The following is a 25,000-nucleotide window of genomic DNA, read 5'->3' as shown; positions in this document are numbered from 1 at the left end:
CCCACCCTCTGTAAGAAAGAGATCAATGTCCTTCTCCATTCTGCCAGTTTAAGTGCAACATATCCTCTCCAAAACCTCTCTCTCACACTGTATCTGTTACTGTACCCACCTCCACCAAAGCTCATGCTCCACCATTCTTACTATTGTTTGCAGTAGCTGCCCCACTCTCTTATCCACCCAAACCCTCGGCCCCACTAACTACTCTGCTCTTTGTGCTGCCTATTCGCTTGTTTGGGACACCTTCCCACCCGTACCAATAGCACTAGAAAGTGCCATCCACTTTTATCTCCCCTAATACCTGGCTTTCTGTCATTCCATGAGACTAACAGCCCAGAATATGCCAGAAAGAATCAAGATGGGTCTTTTGCTGCCCAGCATTTGGCTCTTCAGCCCTTGTGAGGAGAGGCTGCTGATTCTGACCATCCTGAGAATGGCCAGGACTGGGATCAGAGGCTTACTGTGCCAGGAAATCCTGAGTGAAGGCTATCCCCCTTGATCTGACTGAGGCCTGCAGATACCCATGGCAAGCTTCCTGGCTTTGAGTCTGCACTAAATGGCATACCAAGACAGCAGCAATATGAGATAGTCAGAACTGCCGATGCTGGAGTCAGAGGGGCAGGAAAGTTGACGTTTCGGGTCGGGACCCTTCTTCAGAAATGGGGGAGGGGGAAGAGAGCTCAGAAATCTATAGAGAGAGGAGGGCCAGCTCCACCCCTCTTCTCTCTATTCATTTCTGAGCTCCCACTCCTCCCCCATTTCTGAAGAAGGGTCCCAACCTGAAATGTCAACTTTCCTGCTCCTCTGATGCTGCCTGGCCTGCTGTGTTCATCCAGGTTAACACTGTGTTATATCAGCAGCCAGATGAGCCTGCTTTCTCTGACTGACAGGCGAAAAGGCAACACAAGGTTGGCTCAGAGTGAGCGAATGTATGCGAGCAAGCAGGCAGCCTGGTCTTGGTCCATGTCCCTAGCATGCAGTGTCCTTGTTCCAATATTACAATGATAGTTGCTGGTGCAGCATTAGTATTCAGAAGGATCCTGCGATGTGCCAGGAGAATTGTTCGTGGCTGGCATGTGCCCAATGTCTGTGGACGTGGGATGTATGTGACCAGTGTCTGACAATTGTGCCTTGTGGTACTGGTGCCCGGTTTCCAACACAGAAGTTGTTTAGAGCAAGCAGCAAGCTGAACCTGCTAGATACTCACTCCAGGTTCTTTGGTTAGTTTTCCTGACATTGAGCTTGTTTGCTGAGCTTGCTAAGATGGCTGGCTTAAAAGTAATGAGGCAAATTGGACTGTTAACAAGCAATAGTCACCATCAAACAACATCTTGCTACTGCCTAGCCAGGATCTCACAACACCACTTAACGAAAAGCATAAAAGATGGCACAAGTTGGTCCTGACGCTGAGATAGACCTCACTGCACTTTTTGTCTAATGCTGGCGCACATATTGCCATAGTTTGGGTCGACCAGACTCCTATAAGATACCGCATTGGTTATTACTTTACTCTTTCATAAAGAGTGTGTTCTTTTGCAATATGATGCGAGGTTTCAGCTTATCCATTCCTCAGAGAAATATTCAGTATAGTTAGGCAAATTATATAGTGAGATGGATATGTAATGCTGAAATACCCTCAAGATTTTTTTTTTGCCAGTGGATTTTAATGATTGAATAGTTTCCAATATGTGGGAATGCTTTGTGCAGATCTGTATTTTGTGCATCTGGCAATAGATTTGCTGTCGATCCTTTTCACAGAAAATAAATGGAATCGTACTCAGTTTCCTCATTTAATACTGAGTGGACTGCAGCCGCATTAAACTATTAAACTGACTCTGTCACTACTTTGACATATTTAGTGTTTTGAAAATCTGTTACATATTTTTTGAAATTACTTGCACAATACCTTTCACAACACAAGGATGACCACAAGTGTTTTACTACCAATGAAGTACCTTTGAAGTGTTATCACTATTTCACTGATTGCAACATTCGCAACCCCTCAGATACTGAAGCAGACCATGTCCAAATGCAGCAAGATCTGGAAAATATCCAGTTGGGCTGACAAGTGGCAAGTAACATTCTTATCACATAAGTGCCAGACAATGACCATCTCCAACAAGAGAGGATCTAACCATCACCTGTTAATATTTAATGGCATCACAATCACTGAATACCACATGACCAATATCCTGGTTATCTCTGATTTGACCAGAAACTGAACTGAACTAACCGTGTAAATAAGGAAGCTGCAAAAGCAAGTCAGAGGCTAGAAAATCTTCCCAACAAAAGATGAGCAATAAATATTAGCCCAGTCAGTGATTCCCACATGCCATGAATGATCAAAAGAAAATTGTGCAGTGAGGAACTCATCTTGTGACACTCCAAGGCCTGCCCACCAACTGCAAGGCACAAGACAGGAGTGTGATGGACTACTCCCCACTTGCCTGGATGCATGTAGTTTGAACAACACTCAGGTTTGGCACCATTCAAGGCAAAGCAGTCCATTGGATAGGCACGTCATCCACAAACATTTACACCCTCCGCCATTGACGCTGGGTAGCAGTAGTGTGTAGCATTTACAAGGCACGCCGTAGAAAATTCACCAAGGCTCCTTAGACAGCACCTTCCAAACTCATGTCCATTTCCACCTAGAAGAATAAGGGCAACAGATTCATGGAAACACCACCACCTGCAAGTTCTACTCCAACCACCAATCTTAACTTAGAAATATATTGCTGTTTCTGCAATGTCACTGGATCAGAATCCTGGAACTCCCTGCCTATTAGCAATGTGTATCTTCCTACACCAAATGATCTACAGCAGTTCAAGAAGACAGCGCACCACCACCTTTTGAAAAGGCAGCTCGGGATGGGTAATAAAAGCTGGCCAGCCAGCGACGCCCACATTCCATGATGAATAAAAAACAGAAACCTTGGCTTCCAGTTTTCAAATTTGGTATTAGCAAAGAATGTATGGGAAAGTTCTGCTGCTCTTTCTGAATAGTACCAGGGGATCTTTTAGATCCACCTGAGGGGGCAGATTAAGCTTCAGATTAGCAACTCATGAAAGATCCGATTGCTTCCCAGAGAATGCAGCACTCTGTACTGCTCTGGAGTGTCAGCCTGAATTAGGTGTTCAAACCTCTGAACTGAAATTTGAACTCACAACCCACTCACCTGGAGGTGAGAATGTTACCATTGAATCAACACTGATATTGGTGGGTGCAGGAACTGCAGATAAGACACTGCAGTTATCCTCAATAGGCCATATAAGAACACAAGGCAGTGGAGACTTTTGGGAATATATCATCTTCTGATTAAGCAGTTTCTCAGCTGGGAAGCTGTTTAATCTTCGTTTCAGTACCTTATGGCTCAGTTGATTGATGCACCACACAATATAAACTGAATTATAAAAAAAAATCTACAATATTCAGTACCTGTCCAAACTCTGCCAAACCAGCCAGGACCGGAAGTGAAACATTAGTGCTAGCCTCATTTTTCTCAACTTGAAAGTACAAGATTTAAGTCAAATCCTTCATTCTTGATCATAATCACTTTAGCCTTGCACAAAGTTTGAATGCTTGGACATTAGTGATGAAAGGATCAGGGTCACCCATTGAGGGTGGCCTGTCGAAAGACCTGATGACAGTTACTGTCTGGGGCTAGCATTTGAAGAATTGCAACTTCAGTTAGTATCAGAGGGTGGCCAGCAACATATGAACCAAGCCTCAGCATGAGTTGGTATTTTCAAAAAATGGGGAAATGTAAACAGTGTGCTAAAGATACAAAAATAAATCTTCAGTATGGTTAAATGTATATTTTTGGAGCAGTCTATTTTAGTAAGATTTTTAGATTGATAAGTGCCCATTTTTATCATCAATGATGTACTAATGCTCTGAAATTTAAAGAAATCTGCAGTTACTGTCCTGCTTGCAAAAACAATTACATAAATATGGTGCCATAACTTCAGACAGCTTCCAGTGTTAAACTCTGTTTTGGAACAATGGTAATTAATTTCCAGTGTACATGCACGAAACTTATTTCAGCACAAGAAGGGATAAAGCCTGCTGTTTAAAAACATTGTCATAAAAAAATAGCACAACATCAGTGGCTAGAAAAGGAGAACTATCATTTTGGTACTTCAGTGGGGCTCCTGACAATACGAGCGATGTTATGGAGAAAGCCTCTAGCACTCTCCTGGAATACTGCTTGTTCTACAATAACGGATTGGTCTTTATCCAGACCGTGTTAGTTGTGTTACTCATTAAGCCATTACTATGTGGATGTTAGGGATTACTTTCAACAGGAAAAGTTTGTGCAGTTTACAAACATAGTAATAAATAGGATTGTGTTGTTGGATGCATCTGATTGTTTCATTTCTGCAAATGATCCAGACTATATAATGATTCAGCTACCCTCAGTGCATTAAATTTGTGACCTCCAGTCAATTGTCATGACTTGAATTCTCATCTCACGAATAAATGAGATTACTACTCCACTCAAGTATTGTCTGACATGTTTGTGAATAGTTCTGGCAGTATTCCAAGTAAAGAAATAGTGTAAGCTATGAATTTTGATCATCTTCCCTCTAAAAATCATTGCTAGGTTGTTTATAATGGCAATACCCAGAAAATAAGAGTGTGGCAGGATATAGGGAAAGGGTATGGAATTTTGATTCAAAACAGTTATGATGACAAGATTAAAAATTGCCCAAATAGAGGTGGAGATAATATGAAATAAATCAAGAAGTAACAGCAAATGTAAATGAATCCATCTGCAAAACCAATTAGATGGTATTGTTCTTATGTTCCAGTTAGAAAGACTGCCGTAATTTTCATGCAAATTTTATGACTGGAAGCCAGATGATAATTAATTTCCTCACCCTAGTCTCTCGCATACGTGCTTACAAGAACTATGAGCAGAAGACCATACTAATCGTCAAGCTCCCATGTCATTCAGTTCAATATGGCTGATCTGGCTTCAACTTTCCCACTAGATTCCCTTGTTCCTCAATAGCCTGAGAGACAAAAAAAAACTGTCTGTCTCAAGCTTAAATATTTCACAATTGAGCACATAAAACCATCAAGGGCAGAGTATTCCAAAGGTTTACAACCATTTGAGTGAAGATATTTCTCACATCTGAGCAAAATGATTGACCTGTTATCTTGAGATTGTGCACCCATGAAAAAAGTCTCCCTAAAGTAACTTGAAATCAAAATTATGCAAACATTACTTGATTTAGGAACAATGGAACTTGAAGCTTAAATTACAGTCATGTCTGTTGCGCTAGGAATCAATCAGTCCCACACCTCTCAGATCTCTGCATTTTCCACTCATCCTCTCGATAACCTGTACTGAGGTTCAGAATACCAGAAGTAGCTCTACTATCTTAAAATGTAGCTAATGAATTCATTTGTATTCAGCCTAATTTCTTGATTCAGCTCATATTTTCTGCAACTCTTCTCAGATTGAACCTGGTTGAATCTCAACCCTTTATCTGCAATCCCAACAGTAAAAAAAGGTTGCATTTTGAGAGCAACAATGGAGGCTCTAGATTGCTGTATCAGGAGTGTATTTTTCTCTAAGAACACGGAAAATTGTAATGATATGAAATTTTGTCTACTTAAAGTTAAATTGTAGCAGAGTTTTGACCTCGAGTAAAGGTGTTTCTGAATAAATGAAAACTGCAAGAAGCAGCTCCTCCCCTCAAATCTCATTGATGTGGGGGGAGAGTACAATGAGACAATTTAGTTTGCCAACACACTGAAAGTAACGGTGCACTAGATCATGAATCATCACCAGGTAGTATTTCCATCTTCACCCTAAGGGAAAGTGTGAAGGGCAAATACAACTTTTGTCATCCTGTTGTATGACTGAATGTTTGTTTACTGTATGAATGAAACAGTGTCCCCTCATCTGTTGTTCCCACCAATTCCTAAATGAACCCAGATTTTTAGACTCGGCTGGAAGCCAAGTTAGGAAGGGAGAGTGCACGTCAGGTCAGACAAGCAGGCCTGCTTCACGCAGTGCATTACTTCAAAAACATCCCAGAAAACTTTATAAAAACACAAAAAGTCACCAGAATTGATGTTTGCTATCTAATATGTATTAACTTGCACATATACTTGTCATTTCTAATTTCTTAAAAGGGATTGTTCAATGAGTGTTTGAGTGGCCATAGCTAATAGTATATTTCATAAAGGGACATGAGAAATAAACATAGCATCTAAATGCAAACCTGTTGACTGTTAGAATCCTAAGCTGCAAATCTGGAGAACAATTGAAAATTGTTCTTTCCAAAATGTTAAACAAACAACCTCAAAAGAGCTTTTGTGCTTGTAAAGATTTCAGTTGTAATGTTTCTGCTTCCATGTAGTTTGCGCTGGATTGCAACAGATGGACTAGAAAAAAATGCCCAGACTAATAGCTAGGACTGATGGATAATTAACTTCTCAATGATTCATCTGTGTAACACCCTGGGTTATTTTACAGAAGGAGCATCTGGTTCACATGTGTACAATAGTTTGCTTACTATGATTGACATGTGCAGTTTGCTCATAAAGAGCTGTTGTTGCAGATGTATGGCTCTGCCCCCTTCCTTTGTGTTCTTACACAGACCAATGTTTTTTAGCTAGTTCCAGTTCACATGAAAGATTTAAATTGCAAGTAAATCTAGATTAAAGAATGCTTGCAACAAAAGTTCACTCTGTTCATTTATGGAATATCTGAAAATAGTGAATTGTCTATGTTATGTAGCCTATACATTGCAATCCAAAAGCAAATTTTTAACATGTTAAAGCCATATGATGAAAAAGGCTGCCAGTTTTTTCTTCAATCAGCTTAAGAAAGAGAAAACATAAATCTTGGGTTTTATATATAATTGTTTTATGAGTGCCTAGTGAGAGCCCAGTTTTTGGAATATATTGCACGTTAGGTTGCATAATAACTGGCAAGAACCAGAGGCAGCTTACAGTGAAGACACAATTATTTTATCAAATGGATCCTGTTGACAATCATAGAATAACACTAAACAGGAGGAGTTTATTTGGCCTATCATGCTCTCCAATTAATTCCATTCCCTGCCACATAACTCCGTGCCACATAACTTTGACATTTATTTTCCCTTCAAGTATTTATCCAATTTTCTTTTGAAAATTACTATTGAATCTGCTTCCGTTACCCTTACTACTAGATAATGAAAAGTTGCTGCATGAAATGATGAGGCTAGAGAGAGAGTGCCCTGATAGACATCTTGAAGGAGAGAAAGGTTTGATAGGGTATATACATAGCCAAATTATTTCCACCTGCAAGAGAGACCAGAACCAGAGGGCATAAATATAAGATAGTCACTACTGAAGTCATTAAGGAATTCAGGGCAAACTTCTTTCTTTTCCCCCAAGAGTGTGGTTAGAATGCACTGCAGGCTGCTACACCTTTTGCTACAAGGTGTAATTAAAGTAATGAGTATGAATGCATTTCATGCAGAATTTAGCAAAACAGGAGGGAGAAAGGAAGAAATGTTTATGTGAATGAGGTTAAATGAAGAGGCATAGAATGAGGCTTATATGGAGCATAAAAACTGTGAGGCCAAATGGCTAAATACTATGAGTATCCGCACTTTAGAACTCACAATCATGGTCAAATGTGGGGAACAGTTCCAAGGCTCTGACTTTTTCCAAGTTGGCCTATTGATGACCAGAAAACAAGCTTGCCTCCCAATTAGGGATGGCAACTGGGTTCTCAAAACTGGAGGGACAATAGGAGGCACTTCAGCACTGAAGAATCAGCCTTCTTAGGTAAGCAAGGGAAAAGGCTGGCCTAAAATGGAAATGCCCACTTTCTAACTATTATTTACTTAGTGAAAAGGCCTTAGCACCCCACCAACATTGTGGCGAAGGAACTCATTCAATGGACAACCTGTGGCAACAACTGGCTATAGTACTTCCCTCTGAAAAACCACCTGCAGACAGCTGTGCTGTTTCTTGATGCCTCTGGTTTCTCCATTCTCACTACATAACTGAAGGGCCTCATCCCTGGGATTATGCTAACATACATCTTTGCTTCTGTCTCCAAGGTATTGACATTCACTCCTAAATGGTAGTTCCCAGAATTGACCTGTCTTTCCACAACCGCTATCCCTTTTACCAGGAGTGGGCAACGTGATTTGGGCAGCAGGGAGAGGTACTTTATAATGAGGTAGGAAGACAAAGGGTGGGGGTGGAGAACTTGCCTTCTTCCTGACTCCCCCAATTACGTTCTGAACAGGAAAAATGGCAGAGGTGTGAATTTAATGACCTCCACCCCCTCGTACTGGTGTTCACTTATTAAAGGATGGAGGGGTCGACCATGTCATGTGGCAACTATCCAATGTACCATGTTGATATCCGTGCGATTGCCTGTTCCTGCTTCTGCCCCATATCCTTTGATCCCTTTAGCCCCACATGCTATATCCAGTTCCCCTTCTTGAAATCACATAATGTTTTGGGATCGACTGCTTTTTTTGTTAGTGAATTCCACAGGCTCACCATTCTCTGGTGAAGAAATTTCTCCTCATCTCAGTCCTAAATGGTTTTCCCTGTATCCTTATGTGACCACTAGTTCTAGACTCCCCTGTCATCAGGAACATCCTTCCTGCATCTATTTTGTCTAGTTCGATTGGAATTTTATAAATTTCTATAAGAACCCCTTTATTTATCTTAACTCCAGTGAATATAATCTGAACCAATTCAAATTGAATTGCATTAAAAGATAGCAGGGGCATGTCAGAAATTATTGCAGAGCTGAAAGACTTTTAGTATGGCTAAAGCCAGAAGCATTCTTGTGGAGGATTCCTGCTGTATACTGTTAGCCTTCAAGTTTCTTGGCCTTATTTATTAACTTTCAGATGTGTTTTTATAGCACCTCCATTTTATCTGGCGCCCACCATCCTTTAATTGGATAGCAAATGCAATTTCGTCGCAGGTAGACAGGGTGGTTAAGATGATGTTTAGCACACTTGCCTCCATTGCTCAGACCATTGAGTATGGAAGTTGGGATGTCATGTTGAGGTTGTACAGGACATTGGTGAGGCCACATTTGGAGTAATTTGCACATTTCTGGTCACGCTGCTCTCGGAAGGATATTATTAAATTGGAGAGGGTGCAGAAAAAATGTACCAGGATGTTGTGGGGACAGGAGAATTTGAGTAATAAGGACAGGCTGGATAGTCTGGGACTTTATTCTGTGGAGTGCAGGAGGTTGAGGGGTGATCTTGTAGAAGTTTATAAAATTATGAGGGGCAGAGATAAGATGAATAGCAAAGGTCTTTTCCCGAGGGGGATGTGGAGTTTCAAATCTAGGGAACTTGTTTTTAAGGTGAGAGGGAAAAGGTTTTAAAGGGACCTGAGGGGCAACTTTTTTTCACACAGAAGGTGGTTCATATGTGGAATGAACTGCCGCAGGAATTGGTAGCTACAGACACAGTTACAAGATTTAAAAGACATTTGGATAGATACATGAATAGGAAAGGTTTAGAGGGATACGGGCCAAATGCAGGCAAATGGGACTAGTTTAGTTTGGGAAACTTGGTTGGCACGGAGGAGTTGGACCGAAGGGTCTATTTCCATGCTGTATGACTCTATGATTGCATTACTCTGGTAGCCGCCCAAAAGATCACGCCGGAGGGCATACTTCCAATATGAGTGGGGGATCAGCATCAAAAACGTGGAAAATTATTAAAGTGAAAAACTTTTTGGTCTTAAAGGAAAAGGGTCTTTGTATTTTAACAATTTAGTTTGTCCATTATGAAAATTTATGTATAAAATTGTATCTGCAGTTTAACAAATAACGCTTGAGGCAAAATCCTACTCAACAATTATTTCTGTTATACTTTAATTAAAGCAGCTTTTAACTGTGCAATGATTGATGCTGTCACTTCACATCTGAACGCATGCAAATCCTTACTAAACAGATATGTAAGATTTAGCAAGACGACAAGGTGCAGGGCTGGTTGAACACAGCAGGCCAAGCAGCATCGTAGGAGCAGTTTATGCTGCTTGGCCTGCTGTGTTCATCCAGCCCTGCACCTTGTTGTCTCGGATTCTCCAGCATCTGCAGTTCCTACTATCTCTGATGTAAGATTTAGCCTTGTGTTAGCTGCCATTGTCTGTAGAACTTAGCAAGTGAATAATTAGTAAGTCTCCAGCCATCCAGCTTTGAAGGATGAGAGAAAATAGTAGCATTATGTTTGTACTTTTATATAAAATTTTGCTGATGATCTCAAGTTCATTCTCTTTCTAGGGAAGACCTAAAATGTAGAAATAAAAGGCAAAACTTCTTTTCTTAATTGAACTGCTCTTAACGTGACATGAGAGAGAATATATTTGCATTTTTAAAATCTGTGTCCTTTGTTTTTACAATCTGCTCTTGGTTGTATTGTCACACTTCAGTTTATCCAACACACTGACTCCAGCTGGTAAAACAAGGCAGTCTAGGTATAGCATTCTGATTGGCTCTTATTAAAACCATGATGGCTTTGTTATTTGCAATCTTTAGTCTTAATATGGATCAAACTTTCGGTACAGAGATGTTCCATTTAATAGAGTAGTAATAGCTATATCTGGCCTTTATGGTTAAGATTTAGAATTAGTCTTTCCAAATTGAAGAATGATAATTACAAAACAACTCTTAAGTTTTGCATTTTGACATAAATTCTCAAACATTAACAATGGAGCAGTAATGTTACATATAAGTACATTTTACTTTTATGAAAATTAGGTATCTTCTTGGTGACGGCCACCTACTCTTTAGACTGAATTACCTTTTGGCAGTAGATTTCACTTTATTATTTAATATTTTCTTAATACTTCTAATTTCTAAATATATTTCTGGAAGTCACAACAGTGGACGATGTTTTGTCCTGTTGTCTCTGAATTTGATAGGTCTGAATCAAGACTTCTGCTAACATTGAAGGTCACTGACAAGTAAGCTTTAGGTCGATTATCCAACATGGTCTTAGTATTTTTTCCATTCTAAAATGTAACTTTGAAGTTCTGCAAAACACACAGCACTGAGTAAATTCTATAGCCTTGAGCTATGGGGAACATCTGGATTGTGAACGTAGTACTGGAAGTTTATAAGTGAAGCTGCAGTTTCTATTTGACCAAGTGGCTCAACTAGCTTGGCTCCTCTGGTGTAGTTCTTCATTGGTAATTAGTAGTCGGAAATGTTATTAGCTGAAAGACAGTTTTCTGCAGGACATAAGCAGCAAAAGTTTTGAGTGACCTGTTCCACGCTCCACATTTCCCAATCTTACATGTTCCTTTCCGAATCTTGCTCAGTGGCACCACATTAAGGAATTAGAAACCTTTTTTCACAACTAGCATAGTAACAATCATGTTTTAAACATCCATCTTCATAATCACTCATTATTGGTTCCTTTTATTAATTAAACCTATTTGTTAAATTATTTGTCATTATTGACAAAGGTAATTATTAATGCCCTTGGTCATACTAATTTAACTTCATCAAGGAAATGGTTGTAATGTGAATACAGCATTTTGATTTTTGGTGTTGTCATTGTTTCCATAGTACACTATATGCACTCATTTAAATAATTGTTGTTTGCCAAATAGAAGCTAAACACATTGCTGAATCCATGAACTGCTGCATGATAATTAGAATCGAGGCCACAATTAAAATTGTGCATTTGCATTGGACTTAACACACAATTGTTTATAGAATTCCCAAAGCTGTCATCTATGGTGAGCTGCTGTCTGGCTTTCTCAGTGGAGGTAGGTAAATGAAATGCAAGCGAATCAGTAAAGACCACTTTGAAATCTTGAAATATTAGCCTCAACACCTGGATAACCCATAGTCACTGATTAAACAGCATGACTGCCACTGCAGTCTAAAAGAACTTGAGTTCACTGTCAATTACTCGGCTAGCAAAGCAAACCATCTATCTACCCTATCTGGCTTCTTACGTGATATTTGCAAACATATTTTGATGTCCAGCGTCAGTTTATTCTCCCATCAGTGCACCCACCCCAATTAAGTCTCATCCATTGATTTAACAGGAAACTTCATTCAACACATCACAAAGATAAAGAATAAAGAAGCGTTCTGCTTCCAAGCAATTGCTAGAAACTGATAATTTAGCCTCATTAGGGACTCTTATTAACTGATATTCTGTAATCTTTGATATCAAGTTTAGTCACAAGTACTAGCCAATTTTATCCTCTCAATTTAAAAGATCCGGTTAGTTTGCAGCCGATAACAATGGTTCAATTTTCTAATTTATTTGCTTTGTTATTTTTCTGCAGACCGTGCCCAATGAGCTCTGCCTCATCTGTAATCCATCATCAAGATGAAGAGGAAGAATCACAAAAAACCATACCAAACACTGTTGAAGCGGATGATCTCTTTGACAATATTTAAAATGTCTAAGCATGGCATACACAGAGAACAGCAAATAAATCAAGTGAATAGTACATCTGTGATGTCATCATGCTATGAAATACAATTAATTGTTTAAGAAGCTTTATTGTAAAAAACACATTATATGAAATCTACACCTGTAATTTCCACTACATAGTAGTTACACCTTTACCACTTGGGTTCTTTGAAGGTTTAGTTTCTTATTAAATGTATAGAATGAACTTATTTTCCTACAAATATGATCTCTTTCAAATCACATGACACAAACCTTCCTCATTTGTTGTGATCTATATACAAATGGGGAGCAAAAGTTTGAAAATCCATGCATCTTGAACTTTACTACCATGCCCCATATGATTTTTTTTAAACTGCATCTTTCAGAATATTCTTCTCATATTGTCTAATGGGATTAGTTGCAGTACTACTAAATAAAAATGAAAGTAAGTTTAATATGAATAAGAGACAAAGCGGCTGAATTTGACATTGCATGGAAAGAAGCACATTTGACAAGAACTGCAAAGTAGGTTTAACTCCAGAATAATATAGATTTGAAGGATGTTGCTACAGGTTGGCCATTCCTCTCAAAGTAACATGCTTAGAAAAAGAATGAATGTTCAAGTATTGAATTCAAGCTTTGGCTTCGTAAGGATGTTGACTAAGGTTAATCTTAATGTCTCATTATTACTGTCTTCAATGCCATCTTTAGCAAGTTTAATTTATGTTTACCTCTTGGTAAATGTATCTGGCAGAGTTCCAGAGGACATAATGTAAAAGCAACACTCAATATCTCAGTGTTGACAGTTAGAGGATTTGTGATGTCTAACAGGTAACTGTAATTCCTAACATCACTGTCAGTAGCTGGCAGAAATCAATTAGTTCTGTAAGCATAGAAAATAGTGTTGCTAATGTCAGCAAAAATACACTGGCTTATAAAATGTGTTTTTCTCTGCCAAGTTAGCTGGTAAAATAAACCATTTAAAATAAGTAACAAGATCTCCATTAAAGTAATAACAAAGGTAATTTCTAGGCTGTGGATCTCATTGTTATATCAAGAGTTTCCCTTGTTGAATCCCCTCTCTTGGAACATATCTTAGCAACATATTTTGGTATAATATGTCCATAAAGACAGTAATTTCAAACACAGTGTGCTAAAAACACCATCTATGAGGTGTACCAGATTATGTTTATTAATAATAGTTATTGGTTAATGCACTCTTGCAAATCCAAATTTTATCTCCGCCTTTGCTAACGGAGCATCAGCTGACATGTAGTGTGGGCTTATCTAAGCAGTTTAACTGTAATGCCAATCTAACTGATATGTAATGTAGATGCATCCTCTGCTCAAAGTCATGGAGGCAAATGTTTGAACAAGAAGACATTGTTAGATTGACACCTTGCATTGTATGAGAGGAGAGCACAACAAAGAGACTCAAGTAATAGACTAAAATGATCACATTATTTCAAAAAAAAGCTTTGTCTTCCCCATTTTTGAGATATAAATAACCACAGATTATTATCATTTTACTTTGCTATGAGCTAAAAGAGCACTATTCGTTATTGGGTTTAAAGAGCCCTACATGCTCTTAGTAACTACAATGTAATGCTCAACTCTAAAACAAGAGTAGTTACTTACAGTCATTGCACACCTTATCCTCATAATTTTAGCCCTGACTGAACTTTCATCTCCAAAGCTACTTCTCAACCAAATTGACTAATTAAGGGAATTAACAGATACAGCAGTTTGAGGATAGCTTGAAACCTGTTTAGGAAACAATTGACTGACATCTCTCTCACTGTTTTACATCTCTTTTTATTGTTGTATGAAGTACTCACCGAATTTGAATAGTGATGAGTACTATTCCTTGTGAAGAATAGTTTAAACTCCATTTACAAGAAGATAATTCATTTTGGGTAGTGAACTTTGCCAAAATAAACTTGCTGGAGTAGTATTTTTGATTCAGTTGTGTCTTTATTGCAACAAATGGTTGTGAGTAAAATGCTGTTACTTAGCTGGGAATTCATTACCTCACATACCTGTGGGCTGTAGTCTTACACTTCATGATATGGTCGAACTTCTTAATTTACAACCTATGACTAAAGATTATTTCATTGCTAATCATTCATTAATTTCAACAAGATATTCTTTTGTTCCATCTTTTATCTGCAATACTATTGTTTTGCTTGTGTTTAATGCTCCTCCTCTATCATAGAGCGTGCATTACCATCAGTTTTTTTTTGTACTTTACCATCGATAAAATGCTTGATGTTTACTTTTTTTTAAAGCCCTGGATTCTGTATTTAATCCACAAACAGAGGATTAAAGATATGCGGAGCAGGTAACACTCACTCAGAGCACTTAAGGTGCTTCTTTGATATTGCTGCACTACTGATCTGATGATGGGAAATGATGAAAGCTTCATTTATTTATTCATCTATCCAGCTGGAAACCACTATAGAAGGGTTAGCAAAATCACATAGTGGGGGTAACTTTGAGGAGAGAAATTCATGCAAATAGTTTTCCTAGGTGAATCATGGTATTACAATTTATTTTGTGTCAATATTCAACAATTTTAAAAAAGTGTTGATTAAATGTTGGTTTTATTAAAATTGATTTCAAGTATGGAACAAAAACAAAGCTGCTGGAAAAGCTCAGCAGGCTTGGCAGCATCTGTAAAGGAGAAAAGAGTTAACATTTTGGGTCCGGTGACCCTCAGAACGTTTATCCTTCACAGATGCTGCCAGACCTGCTGAGCTTTTCCAGCAACTTTGTTTTTGTTCCTGATTTACAGCATCGCAGTTCTTTTGGTTTTGATTTCAAGTATGGTTGTTAAACGGTTTGTTCAATAATTTTATTGCCACACTAATTCGTCAGTAGTAAATTTCTGTCTCCCTCATTTGTCTTTATGGTATTGGCTTCTTCCTGGAGTATGTCATCTGGGAACCCTCTGAAACTTGAGTCAAAAACATTTCAGTGCTGAGTGTGGGATGACTGTTAAACCACAGGAGCATCATTACAGGTGATGCAATATGCAACACATACTGCATTTTGCAATACATGCACGAGAACACCTCAGTCCCTCTGTATCTGAGCTCAGTAATCTCTCAACATTTACATTCTTCTTTTAATAATAAAATACTTTGCTAATCTTTCTGCCAAAATGGACAATTTCACATTTTCCCACATCATACTCCATTTGTTACATCTTTGCTTGCTCACTTAACCTATCAATATCTTTTTGTTACCACCTTGTATCCTACTCACAACTTAATCTATCAACTTATCTTTGTGGAGTCAGCAAATTTGGCAACCATGCCTTCCGTCCCCTAAACCAAGTCATTTATATCAATGAAACATAGTGGAGGTCCCAACAGAGGTTCCTGCGGTACACCACTTGTTACAAGCTGCCAATCAGAAAAAGGTCCTTTTACATATACCCATAGAGTCATAGAGATATACAACCCAGAAAAATACCCTTCGGTCCAACTCACCCATGCCAACCAGGTATTGTATATAAATCTAGTCGCATTTGGCCCATATCCCTCTAAACCCTTCCTATTCATATACTCTTTTAAATGTTGTAATTGTACCAGCCTCCACCACTTCCTCTGGCAGCTCATTCCATACACACGCCACCGTCTGCATGAAAACTTGCCCCTTAGATCCCTTTAAAATCTTTCCACTCTCACCTTTAACTTATGCCCTCAAGTTTTGGACTCCCCCATCCCGGGGAAAAGGCCTTGATAATCATCCTATCCATGCCCCTCATGATTTTATAAACTTCTAAAAGGTCACCATTCAGCCTCCAACGTTCCTGGGAAAATAGTCCCAGTCTATTCAGCCTCTCCCTATAAATCAAACCTTCCAACCCTGGCAACATCCTTGTAAATCTTTTCTGGACCCTTTCAAATTTCACAACAACATTCCGATAGGAGGGATACCAGAACTGCACACAGTATTCCAATAGTGGCCTAACCAATGTCCTGTACAGCCACAACATGACCTTCCAACTCCTATACTCAATGGATTGACCAATGGAGGCACGCATACCAAATGCCTTCTTCACTCTCCTATCTACATGTGACTCCACTTTCAAGGAACTATGAACCTGTACTCCAAGGTCTCTTTGTTCAGCAACACTCCCCAGGACCTTACCATGAAGTGTATTAGTTCTGCCCTGATTTACCTTTCTAAAATGCAGCACCTCAAATTTATCTAAATTAAACTCCATCTGCCACTCCTCAGCCCATTGGCCCATCTGATCAAGATCCCATTGTACTCTGAGGTAATCTTTGCTGTCTACTACACTGCCAATTTTGGTGTCATCTGCAAACTTACTAACTATACCTCCTATGTTCACATCCAAATCATTTATGTAGATGACAAAAAGCAGTGGACGCAGTACCCATCCTTGTAGCATATCGCTGGTCACCCACCTTGAGTCTGAAAAGCAATCCTCCACCACAACACTGTGTGTTCTACCTTGAGCCAGTTCTGTATCCAAATAGCTAGCTCTCCCTCTATTCCATGTGACCTAACCTTGCTAACCATTTTACCATGAGGAACCTTTTTGAATGCCCCATTGCTTCCTATTAACCAGCTAATCTTTTATCCGTGACAACATACCTCCCCTACCCATAAGATCACATTTTTTGCAACAGCATTTGATATGGCACATAATCAAATGCCCCATGGAAATTTAAATACAATACATGCACTGGTTCCCCTTTACCCCCTCACGTTACCTCCTCAAAGAACTCCAAAGAATTTGTCAAACATGTTTCTCTTTCACAAAACCATGTTGACTTTGACTAATTGCAATGAATTTATCCAAGGAATCGGTTAGAACCTTTCTTTTAAATCATAGCTTCTAACATGTTCCCTATGGCAGATATAAATCTAACTGACTTTCAGTTTTCTGCTTTCTGTCTTCCTCCCATTTTGAATGAAGTAGTTCCATTCTCTATGTGCCAAGCTTATGACCGTCACTGAACTATAGAAATTTTGGGAATTTAAAACTGTCTCATAGCCAGTTCATTTAAGGCCGTAGGATGAAGACCTTAGGACTCAATTAGTTGCCAACCTGCAACGCTACCAATTTATTCAGTTCCACTTTGGTGATTGTTATTTTTCTGAGTTCTTCCCTCCTTTCCATTCCCTGATTTATCACTGCTTCTTGGATCCTGTATATTCTCTGTATTTAAGACAGATGCAAAATACTGTTCAATTCACTTGCCATTCTTCTTTTCATTCACTCATGGGCTTCGCTGCCTAACCAGCATTTATTCCCCATCCCTAGTCACCCTTGAGAAGGTGGTAATGAGCTGCCTTCTTGAACTGCTGCAGTCCATGTGCTGTAGGTTGACCCACTATTCCCTTAGGGAGGGAATTTCAGCATATTGACCCAGGGACGATGATAGTCTGGGTAGTGAGAGGCTTGGAGGGGAACTTGCAGGTGGTGGTGTTCCCATGTATCTGTTGCCCTCATCCTTCTAGATGGAAGTTATCGTCAGTTTGGAAGGTGCTGTCTAAGAATCTTTGGTGAATTTCTGCTGTGTACCTTGTAGACAGTACACAGTGATGCCACTGAGCAGGTGGAGGGAGTGGATGCTTGTGGATGTGATGGCAATCAAGCTGCTGCTTTGTTCTGGATGGTGTCAAGGTGTTGTTGATACCCAGACAAGAGGGGAGCATTCCATCATATTCCTGACTTGTGCTTTGTAAATGATGGACAGGCTTTGGGGAGTCAGGAGGTGAGTACTGCAGAATACTGCAGTATTCTTAGCTTCTGACCTGCTCTTGCAGCCATTGTATTTATATGACAAATCCACTTGAGTTTCTGATTAATGGTAACCCCTGCCATTAAGTGTCAAGGGGCAATATGTAGATCTCTTGTTGGAGATAGTCATTGCCTGGTATTTGTGTGGCACGAATGTTACTTGCCAGTTTTCAGCACAAACCTGGATGTTGTCTGGCTCTTGCTACATTTGGATACACACTGCTTCAGTATCTAAGGAATTGCAAATGGTGCTGAATATTGGTGCATTAATCAGCAACTATCCTCACGTCTGACCTTACGAAAGAAGGATTTTCATTGATGAAGCAGCAGAAGATGTTTCAACCTAGGACACTACACTGAAGAGCTCCTGCAGCAATACCTTGTGACTGAGATGCTCAATCTTTATGCTAGGTATGTCTCCAATCAGCATAAAGTTTTGCCCTTGATTCCCATTAACTCCAACTTTATTTGGGCTCCTTGATGGCAGACTATCAAATGTAACCTTGATATCAGAGGCAGTTACACTTGCTTTCCCTCTTCAGATCTGCTGTTCTGTCTGTGTTTGACCCACGGCTATAATAATATCAGGAGCTGAATGGCTTTAGAAGAACCTAAATTGTGCATCAGTGAGCAGGTTATTATTGGGTAAGTACCAATTGATATCACTGTCAACAACGTTCCATCATGTGGCTGATGACTAAGAATAGACACATGGGACAGTTATGATCCTTTTCATGCACAGGACATATGTGGGAAATTTTCCACATTGCCAGGTAGATGCCAATGTTCCAGCTGTACTTGAACAGCTTGGCTAAGCATGAGATAGTTCTGGAGTTCAAATCTTCAGGGCTATTGCTGGAGTGTTGTCAGGGCTCATTGCTTTTACAGTAGCATGTGCCATTAGCCATATTTTAAAATCAAACAAAATGAATATATTTGGCTGAAGATTCACATCTGTGATGCTGGAGTCAGGGCCAAATGACCTACTCCTCCAATTTTCAATGACCTCAGGAGGAGGCCAAGATGAATCATCCACTCATCACTTCTGAAGCTGCTTCCAAATGCTTCAGCCTTGTCTTTGGAATGATGCGTTGGGGTCTCCCCACCATCATTGAGCCGCCTCCTCCAGTAAATTATTTAACAATCCATAACCATTCACAATCTGATGTGGCAGGACTACAGAATCGAGATTTGATCCATTAGTTGTTGTACCATTGAGCTCTCCATATCATATGCTGATTCCATTATTTATCATCTTAAGTAGTCCTTTGTTGGAGCTTCACCAGATTGACACCTAATTTTTAGGTATGGCTGGTGCTGTTCCTGACATAAACTCCTGCACTCTTTGCTGAACATGATTTGACTCCTGGCTTGTTGGGTGGGTGTTATGTCAAGCCATGAGATTGCAGACTGTGGTTGAATACAATTCTGTTGCCTCTGATGTCTCACAAGGCCTCATGTATCCCCAGTAATGAGTTGCTAGATCTAGTTGAAATCTATCACAACCAGCACAATGGTAGTGCCATACAATGCAATGGAGGGTATCCTTAATTGATTTTGTCTCCACAAGGACTGTGTGGTGGTCAGTCCTGTCAATAATGCCAAGGACAGATGCATCTGCTACAAGTAGATTGATGAGAACAAGGTCAAACATGTTTCTCCCTCTTGTTGGTTCATCTCTTGCAGACCCAGTCTAGCAGTTAAGACCTTCAGGACTCAACTAACTTGGTCAGTGCTGGTCATACAGAGCCACATCCACAAACAATTCTAAAAAAAATTGTCAAACATAATTTTCCTTAGTAAAATCATACTGTGCTTTCCTAAATATATTGTTAAGACTTCCCTAAGAATGGATTCTAACATTTCCCCATCAACTAATGTTAGACCAGCTGGCCTATACTTCATTTTCTTTCTCTCCCCTTTCTTGAAAAGCAGTAAAAGATTTACGAAATTTCAATCTGATGGGATCATTGCCAAATCTAAGGAATTTTGGAAAATCATGGCTAGTACATCCACAGTCTCCACATCTATCTCTTTTAGATCTCAAGGGTGTAGACCACCAGGTCTTAGACATTTGTCACATTTTAGTCCCTGAAGTATACTTTTTTTTTAATGCAAATAGTAATTTCCTTAATTTTTTATGTGTTTTTAATCCCTAGCATAGCATTTATTTCTGATGTGAGACTTGTGACTCAATTGTGACTACAGACCCCAAAATATTTTTTTTAATGCTTCTGCATTTCCTTATTCCCAATTATAATGTTTTCTGTCTCTGCTTTTAAAGAAGCAACATTTACTTGAGCTACTCTCTTCCTTTTTATATTAGAAAAGTTCTTACAATTGATTTTTGTTTTATTTTTGAGTCAGTTACACTTTTTTTTTCTTTGTTGCAAACATTGTAAGTCTCTTTTAAATACAATATTGTGCTTAATTTCCTGAATGAGCTATGAATGGGTTTTCCTTACTGAGGTTTTGTTTTTCAATGGAGTGTATTGCCATTGAATATTTTGTTACGACTCACTCAGGTAACATGCTGGAAATCAAGCCCTGCTATTCCTGGAGCCTTCACAAATTTAAAGATTTTAATAAGCATTCAGAATTCCCCAATTTACCTGATTTTGTGACCCAGGTTGATAGAAAGTTTGGACCAGGTTTCTGTATTGGACTAGAAATGACTATTTATAACAAGTATTGGACTCTAGCTATAGATTAAGTTGTAAACCATCAGCACATAACACTTCTAATTAAAATTCTTATCTTCTTTATAAGCTCTCCTTTACAGACAGACAGTCAGATAAACATACAGGGAAAATAGGTTTCTGGGCAGCGGGGAAATCTGGAAAGACAGTTTGGTAGTCTTTGTTCCCAGGTTTTGTTGTTCAGATGATCTTTGCTGACTCTTTTGTTGTTGAGATTACTCTTCTGCTGGCCAGCATGTTGCTTCATTTGTCTTTCTCCAATTGCTTTCATGTGTTGGTATGCAACACAAGGTGGCTTGTTCACTTATAAAAGATATTTGACTTATCAGCATATCTTACTGTTGCTGCAGGAAACATAAACAGTTTCTCTTCAGGTTTACAGTGACCTTTGACTGCAGAAAACAGGAAGACTGCATCTGAGCTGGGGAAGAACTGTACACTTCCCTCTCTATATATCTAAATCCCAGATCCAAGCTGTTCAGTTACCTGAAAACCAATCTCAAAGTTGTTGGCTGGCAAAAAAGACTGACATCGATATCTGGTTACTAATCCATACACCAATCAATTTCTTGTTGCCATCAAAAATCTCATCCATACACCCTCCTGGCTCCAAATCATCTGCAACTCAAATTACTGACTGTTAAAAAATTGTTTGTACGGTGCTTACAATGGGTGTCATGTTACTTGCTTTCAAAATATACAGCCACCCTTTCAAACACTGGTTTTCAAAAGTCTCTTTCTCATTTCATTCCGAAGTTCTTTAAAAAAAGTACAAAATAAAAAGACACAATTCTTATAATTTTAAATTGTTTCTTTCAGTGTCTCCCTCTGTTCATTTACTGCCATGCCTTTTAATCTATTTACCAATTGACCTGAGCCAGCTCTCCCCTCAAATCTATGTAATTGAATTTATTTAAACTTTAAGATTCTTGTATGTATTGGATTATGTCACTTTCACATTGAACATGCAATATAGCAGTTCAGCTCCCACATATTTAATTCACTCCGTCTACTACATTTCAACCGACAGAGTCTTCAATAAATTCTGCCCACACTTTTGTGTAATCAATCTTAGTTATACTTTACAGAATTGTGCATTATGCTACCCATACCTGTAAACAAAAATAATTCAAAATAATTAGCTTTTCAAGGATATATTAGATCAAAAATATAAGCATTTTCCATGGGAATTCCAGAAATCATTGACTTTTGGTGCCAGATAAGCACTATGTATTACAACTGGTTGACAGACTGAATGGTTTTGTTTATGTGTATGTTATCCATTAGCTAAAGGATTAAAATTTAGACTTTACTTGGAGCACGATAAAGGCAACTATATTTGCAGGGATTTCAGTAGCTTTCTCTTATCCTGTCTTATTGCTTTTTATCCGAGTTCGTTCTTTCCAATTATAGGTAATTTGTTATGCACTGCAAAATTTATTTTATGCTAACTGTATCATCTGTGATATGAAAATGACAGGAGCTTTCTGTAGGGTACTGAATTCCACAGGAATCTGTTCTGCTTTCCATGCTGTTTGAATTATGAATGCTAATCTGGAAGAAAGCATTTTGAGGACTGTAAAGCTTGCAGTTCTGCAAGCTATGTGCCAAGATAACCATTGCTGGAGAGATTTGTAGCAATGAAAGGGTTTGGACAAATGTAGTTAAGAACAAGAGTGGCTGAAAGGATTTCATATGGAAAATGTGTGCAGTAAATGTCAACCACTCAAGTCCTGGGATCATGGATGTTCAATTACAAGTCAAAGCAGGTTAGCCTATAATTCATTGATAAGAACACATTTAGAATACTGTGTACAATTTTGCAAAGCTTACTGCTTACCATTAAATGGAGATTAATCAATTTGAGAGGGAACTGAGAAAACCCATAAGGAGTTGAATGCCAGGCTTTAAGCATAGGCTGATGGAAGAGGGTATATTTACAAAGAAGAACGTAAGATTGAAGGGATTTAATGCTAGCCTTGAAAATATGTTTTTTTTAAAGTTAGATTAAGTTAAGTTTTTAAGTTGGCCAAATTTACAACTATAACTTTCCCAACCCCTCCCCTACCAGCACAGACTAGCAGGACTGGAACAAATGAATGATTTAAATTTTAAGAATCAAAATCTTTTCTCTAACCCACTGCATTCCCAGTTGCCATAATACTAAGAGTTGCAACTAGGAGACTAAACAAGGCTTGCATTGAAATTCATGGCTGAAACATCAGTATCATGACATAATTTGAAGGACCATGCAGGAAGGAGCCCTGTGCTGTTCACTGACTGACAGCACTAGTATGTCAAGAGGAACTGAATTCAACCATTTACATTTTGAAAACTTTGCTGTTATTTTTCAAAGCTGCATTTCTACTACTTGTAAAAATGTCTTCTTGCAGCAAATATTGGAAGATATCTAATGAAAGAGTTCCAATTCCATTGTACCAATTGCCAGTTCCCTCACACCTACATCTACACTATGCACCTAAAAACTGATGTGCACATACTTCTCTTTGACAGAGGGATAAGTTTTTGGAAACACTATGGTTTCATGCCTGGGTGCATGGAGTAATAGTTATGATACTAGTTATACAGAGCATCGGTGAGACCTCATCTTAAATACTGTGTATGGTATTAGTCTCCTTATTTAAGTTAGAAGGTTTATTAGACTATTACCTGGAATGTCCTGTGTGGAAAAGTTGGACAGGGTAGCATTGTATCTGCTGGAGTTTAGAAGGGTAAGAGAAACTTTATATAAGATCTTGAGGGTGCTTGACAAGGCGTATGTGGAAAAGAAGTTTCTTCTTGTAGGAGATTCTAGAACTAGGGGGTCATTGTTTTAAAAAAAATCATCCATTTAAGAGAGAGTTAAGGAGACTGTTTACTCATAGAGGGTCATAATTCTTTGAAACTCACTTCCTGAAAAGATGATGAAAGATGAATCCTTGGGTATTTTAAAGGCAGAGGCAGATTCTTGATACCCAAAGGGGTGAAAAATTACCAAGAGCTGTTAGGAATATAGACTAATCAGATCAGCCATGATGTTATTGAAAAGTGGAGTAGGTTTGAAGGTATGAGTGGCCTATTTCTGCTTCAAACTCATATGTACATTCGTATGTACTAGACTGGGAACCCAGCAGTGAGCACCAATCCTGTCCTAGCAAGAAGTGAAATTGAGCCCAATAGATTTTCTAATTTCTGAATTTTCCTTCAAATAAGCAATGTTGCCAAAGTTGCCAGGAGGCTAAGCAAGGGTAGTAAGCATGGCCTTGCTATCATGCTGCATCTTCAGAATAAAGTACAAAATAACATGTTATGGCCACTTTTCTAGTGAGATTATGTGAAAGAATGTATGGTTAGATGGCTATCAGCCAGTGTAGATTAATGCACAAAAATATTTCCAACCATACCTGTTAGCATTAATATGCCTATCTGTTAAAATTGAGTTCAGACAGTCATTTTCACCAGAGAGCCAGCTGCAGGTCTGTGCCTCTACCATGGAGGACACCTGTGATGTAACCTTGCTGGAAAGTTGACTGATGTGCTTAGTGCTGTGCTATGTCAGCTGGAGCCTCTGCCTCACTGCACTTACTGTTTACCGAACTACTCAGTCACCTAATTGCAAACTTGTACATACTTAATTTCATTTCACTTACTTTTAGTCCAATAAACTCTTCCCACTTCAGATCTTGTAAATTAAAAACATTTGAAGAAATGGTTGATGGCCTCTTGCCATGTGTGTTCACTCCAGCTGTGCTTGCTGAGGAACATTGTAGCATGCTATCTAGTATTTTATGTAGTATTACTGATGTTTTTGATTTTCTTGTAGATGTAGGCATCACTGACTGGCCAGTATTTATTGCCCATTCCTAGTTGCCCTTGGAAAGATGGTGATGAGCTGCCGCCTTGAACTGCTATAGCCCTATGGACTGTAGGTAGACTCTCAATGCCTTTAGGGAGGGAACTCCTGGATTTTGAACCAGTGACAGTAAAGGAATGATGATATATTTCCAAGCCAAGATGGTGAGTGGCTTGGAGGGGAACTGGTAGATATGATCTATTGTGACTGGAAAGCTTCCAAAGAGCCACTCAAATAGTATTGGAAGCTCTACTT

General features: G+C 38.9%; 1 protein-coding gene across 3 annotated transcripts in view; it reads left to right on the top strand.

Annotated features, from left to right (window-relative positions):
• The window catches only part of xrcc4 (X-ray repair complementing defective repair in Chinese hamster cells 4), a 377,465-nt gene extending 363,100 nt beyond the window's left edge, over window positions 1-14,365 (top strand). For all 3 annotated transcript variants that reach the window (XM_048592213.1, XM_048592222.1, XM_048592219.1), the window contains exon 8: window positions 12,302-14,365. In XM_048592213.1, coding sequence (XP_048448170.1) covers window positions 12,302-12,416 — 115 coding nt within the window. In that variant the 3' untranslated portion in view covers window positions 12,417-14,365. The remainder of the gene's footprint in view (window positions 1-12,301) is intronic.
• Window positions 14,366-25,000: the final 10,635 nt, after the last annotated feature.

This window comes from Rhincodon typus, chromosome 3 (genome assembly GCF_021869965.1).
Source record: "Rhincodon typus isolate 14 chromosome 3, sRhiTyp1.1, whole genome shotgun sequence".
Classification (NCBI taxonomy): domain Eukaryota; kingdom Metazoa; phylum Chordata; class Chondrichthyes; order Orectolobiformes; family Rhincodontidae; genus Rhincodon; species Rhincodon typus.
The sequence above is the reverse complement of the archived record's forward strand: the minus strand, read 5'-3'. Positions and strand labels throughout refer to the sequence as shown.